Source organism: Sinocyclocheilus rhinocerous, unplaced genomic scaffold (assembly GCF_001515625.1).
Source record: "Sinocyclocheilus rhinocerous isolate Xijiao unplaced genomic scaffold, SAMN03320098_v1.1 scaffold241, whole genome shotgun sequence".
Classification (NCBI taxonomy): Eukaryota; Metazoa; Chordata; class Actinopteri; order Cypriniformes; family Cyprinidae; genus Sinocyclocheilus; species Sinocyclocheilus rhinocerous.
In genome coordinates, this window is record NW_015659312.1 from 890,725 (window position 1) to 895,904 (window position 5,180).

General features: G+C 37.8%; 1 protein-coding gene across 1 annotated transcript in view; it reads right to left on the minus strand.

Moving 5' to 3' along the window:
- LOC107723547 (ephrin-A4-like) overlaps positions 1 to 4,977 on the minus strand; it is a 64,203-nt gene extending 59,226 nt beyond the window's left edge. Inside the window, exon 1 of the mRNA XM_016532232.1 lies at positions 4,372 to 4,977. Within this exon, the coding sequence (XP_016387718.1) occupies positions 4,372 to 4,490 (119 nt within the window). The 5' untranslated portion in view covers positions 4,491 to 4,977. The remainder of the gene's footprint in view (positions 1 to 4,371) is intronic.
- Between the last annotated feature and the right edge of the window lie 203 nt (positions 4,978 to 5,180).

The following is a 5,180-nucleotide window of genomic DNA, read 5'->3' on the forward strand; positions in this document are numbered from 1 at the left end:
GGTCCAAATGCCTGCTTTCACCTACACACACACACACACACACACACACACGAGTCCAGTGAGAGGGAACAAAGTCAATAGTTGTGGATCTCCAGTAAGCAAGGCTGTCAAGGCTATTTTATTCACTTAAACATAGCATGAAGTGATTATTTTCTCTTTAATACAGACGATGCAAATGTATTTTTCGATGAGTCCGCTATGTTAGCAATAATAACGTTACCTGCTTGACAGAAAGGGTTGCCAGGTTTTCACAACAAAACCCGCCCAGTTGCTACTCAAAACTAGCCCAAACCAACCGCGTTTCGAGGGGTCCCCCGGTAAAAAATTGCGTCCCGGAGACTAAAATACACGTTATTGGGGTCGCTTCAACCCACGGACATGAAAAACAACCCGCGGGAAAACCGCGGACTTGGCAACACTGTGACGGATAGTAATGTCTACAACGGACACGAGCGCTGTCTATTTGGCACGGTCTCCCTGCTGCACTAATAGTAGTAAGGCTTTCCTCTGTGTATACATATCCTTTCGAGTACAATTTTTGCTGTATCATTTGTGTCCCCTTCAAAAATTGCTCTTGAGAAATTTTATGTTTATTGTCCCCCACAACTGTTAGATGAAATTTACGCCCCTGACTGTGAGCATGTTGGATAGAGAGAGTGTATGGATGACTCAATGAACATGAACAGAAAGAGGGACGCAGGGAAGGAGGATAAATGACTCGGCACATTCTTAACATTTGCTTGTCAGTGTCTAACAATGTGATTTAGGACAGATACAAATTGCATACTGCTGGTGTGCTGACTCCAATTATGGGCACCGTTTCAAGCCCACTTCCTGATCACAAACACACTTTAAACTTGTGTAGCCTATGTTTGTTTCTTCATCCTGTATGTGCTTTCAAAGAAAAAGGCGGAATCACAGTTTCTCACATTTAGATTTAGGACTGGATTGGATCATATGGTTTATACACATTGTAGGTCATTTTGGTAAGATAGAATTTGCTAAGAAAATCTGTGTAAATATGAATCTTACAAGATAAAAGATTTTTGTATTTTTTTTGGGGGAAGTTTTATTTCCTGATGAAATTAAATGTTACCCAAATCATAGATGTGTCAAAACATAGTACTGAATATATTCTTATATCATGTGTTTACCATATACAAAAATCTACACTGAAATCTGAACAGCTCAAATCATTATATTATATTATTATATGCTAAAAACATATGTAATTTGCTGAGTTTTTAGGGACAGTCACCTGAACCATAAATGGCATGTAACTATTCACTCTAAAGCCACAGGGAAATGATGTCATGACAATATCGATTTGCTGTCGACTGCAAAATAACACCTGAGCTACAACGTCACAGGCAGGGAAAAAAATATGTCCATTTCACACTTTTAAGAGCTGTCTAAAAAAGAATCAGGCACTGGTAAAGCATCTACTATAATAAAATGAAACATTATTAATATATGTTTCTTGCGATAAAATTTCTGTAGTCAGAATATATGGTTAATTTGAAATAGCCATCAATCAATCTATCTTTCTCTTTCCCATTTTTTTCCTAAGGTCCTTGCATGGCAAACCTGGCACCATGCATCAGTAAACTAAACAAACAACATTAAATACATCAAACAATTCAACAAAACATCTTGCCCCTAAGCTCCTCCATATGCAAGAGCAAGTGAATGTGTCTAAAGACTTTAAAAGACCAAGTGTACAACTTCTAATCTCAAGAGGCAGATTAATCCAAAAAGAGGAGCAGCAACAAAGAAGGCACAATCTCCTTTAGGCTTGAGGCAAAATTGAGGGACAGTTAGCAACAATCTTCAGGATGACCTAAGCAGCCTTGATGTCTGATAAATCTGAAGAAGGTCTGAAATATATTGAGGGGTAGGCCATTCAGAATCTTATAAGAAAACCTTAAACTGCACCCTATAGCAAACTGAGGCCAAAGAGGCCTGCACTGGAAAAACGCTAACCTGTTTTATAATCCCAGTCAGAAGCCTAGTTGCTGCATTTTTTATAATAGCTGAAGATGATACAACAACGTCATCGGAAGCCCCAAATACAGGGAATTACAATAATCCATCCCAGAATTCTTGAGGAACCTCAGAAACTTCTGTCCTTCAAATATGAACAAAACCATTTAAAGGTAAGGTAGGCAAAACATTTTTTTACAGATATATTTTTTGTTTTACCGGTTGAAAGTCTCTTCACATCCTGATAGCAATAAATAATTAATGTGATCTTATATATATATATATATATATATATATATATACACATACACACAGCTAGACAGAAACCTAAAAGTCTTTCTCCAACTCTGTCCAAAGTATTGATGTGATGAAACACTGCAAGCTAAACATGACTACCTTGCAGCACTCATGTCTCCAAAAACCGAGCCTCATTAATCTGGTTATATTGCACTATTTGGTGTAAACAGCAAATCAATGTCTGTGCAATGTGTTCATTGTTTGCAGCACTGGAGAAGCGTGACGCAAAGGAGTTGAAGTTTAGTCTGCAGATGCCTTTGTCTAAATATGTTAATAAACCACATCACTGCATAACAAGACTAAACATGACTATGCTGAATTCAAGTGTAGATTTGTGTATGTGTTAGCATGCAAAAAGTCAGTGAGCCCACAAGCTAAGAGAAAATTAATCTCTCATCTCTGTCATATGAATAATAAACTGAAAGCCAAACAACAAATCTGTAAAACCTTAAAAAGCCATCTTTCTCTGATGAGAAATTAATGAGCTGTGACAAAATTTCAAGCATTTTAACGATTTGCGTGTCACTACATGAGGCCTGTTGATGGCTGTTGATGGCTTCCCATGTCCGAGACATTCTGAGAGGGGCGGAGCACAGCTGGCCCTCCAGGCTGTCCTAAACTGAACAGCCAATCCAGACCGAGATAACATCTGGAGTGGCAGGTGAGCGTGCCACCAGTTTGACAAATGACACCAATTAAACCATTACAGAGCAAGACAGAGGACAGATCTGTGGCACTACAGGAAGAGAGCTGATATGCACACATCATTAACATTGATTCATTTAAGTAGTGCTACATTCAGCACTAATTGATCAAACCTAGAGAAATTGTTCACCAGACTGTAAGGAGCGGAAGGCCATTGGATTTTACAGCATACAGTTGATTCCCCCATTTAACAGATACAAAAGCTCTGACCCCTGATCCCAATTAATGCATTTGGAACACAGATACACAAGATAATTACTAACTGCAGCCGCTTCACACCGAAGCTGTTTGTTTATCTTTTGTTTTGATCCTCTTTGTTTGTTTTCCTCAGTCTCATTCTGCAAACATCCATATAATGGACATTCTTAGATTCTGGATCCAATTAGCAGCCTCTGAAATCAGCAGTGTTAAGTATTATTTATATACTATTTATTAATATTTTGAACTAGCTTATATTTTTATATTTTCAGTTTTCATTTGAGTTTAAATTGAAGTAATATTATGTGCTTTTGTCATTTTTATTTAGCTTTTATATTCATTTTCGCTTTAGTAATTTCAAATAAACGTATTTTATTTTTCAACTTTTTTCAGTTTTATTTCAGGTAGTTGCCAAGGCAACATTTAAATTTTTTAAGCTGATCTTTTTTTAATCTAATATTTGTATTTTATTTGAGCTTTATTTCAATTGATGAAAACAATTTTATTAATTTTGGTTAACAATAACAACAACCCTAACGTCAATATTAAAACTAAAAGTATGTTAAGTATGCATGAAGTATTAATACAAACTAGACTTACTACACCTGACCTACAACATCAGCTGCATCAATGTTCCCTGCCATTAACAAATATGACATTCCTCTCCTATGGCCTCATGGAATAGAAAAGCGTCCATGAAAATCTATATAAATTAAACATACTGTTGTTATTATTAGTTATAAATATAATAATAATTTCAAAATGGCATAAAACAGCTGTTTTTCTTAATCTTCATCTCATGTGAGTGCACATCATTTACATAATACTTATAAAAACACTAGTCATTTTTTTCTTTAGGCATAAAACTTTAATTATCAAAAATGACTGAGTGTACCTTTAAGGATAAATAGATCAAAGTTTGACTGGTGGAAACAGTGAGGCATGGGAGGACACGTTACCACACTTAAACCCTTTAACAGGTGCAGGTGTGTTTCAGGCTGCAGACATGAAGCAACACAAATCTGGGAGCGTTTTTGGGCTTAGTCACTTCACATTCACTGGGCTGAGCTCCCGAAGAGCGCCGCGCACTGAATTACGCACAGGGAACGCAGCCGCAATCCTGCGTAATAAGGTTAATTGGAAACAGTCAGCACGATGAGTATGAATTAAAAGTAATTGTGATCTTACCGTGTATTTGTAGAGTTCCAATATACAACGTGTCTCTTTGCTGTCATTGACATAACGTGTGTAAACAGCGCCAGAAGTCTCATCATAGCGCAAACTCCAGAACACCTTGGCACATTCATGACTGATGTCGACCAGCTCTTGTGGGTCGCTGATGAAACGAGTTTAAACTGAGATGAGACTCAGTTCCGAGTCAAAACCAGCTGCAGAACTTTACTAGGCGAGAGGAGAAACACAAATCCCGGATTTTAGTAACATTGAATGCTTTCACTAAGCAAAAGACGCATGTTCTGCTTACTAAATGCAACAGGAGGTTGCATGCTTAAGTTTATAAAGATACAAAGCACATGTTGACGTTTGAGACAAGTTCATAAAGAGATTCTTGCGATTCCTTGTGACGTTTAGTATTTCCTTGTGAAGATCTGCTAAGTATTCCACTTTACGCTGACATAAATATAACTTCCTTTTCTTCAAATGTAAATCCAGTGCTGGTTTATAAGGTCCAAGTTTGACAACAACTCCAAACTTTTCATGAAAGGATAAGGAGACAATTGTTTGTATTCGCAGGACGCTCTCAATCAAGGCCGTTGATAGTTGACAGTGATTAGGAGTGACTGGAGTGCGTTTCTGTGCAGGGAGGACACGGGGGCGTGTCCTTCAAACTTTGAACCAATCAATGATACAGGGGGTGGGACCAACATTCCATAGTTTTTGAAGGTGTGCTGAGCAGAGCCCTGAGAGCTCCACTTTCACTGAATGTGGGACAAAATACTTTCAAGTAATCCCCCCCCCCCCTGAACCTTTTGCCCCTG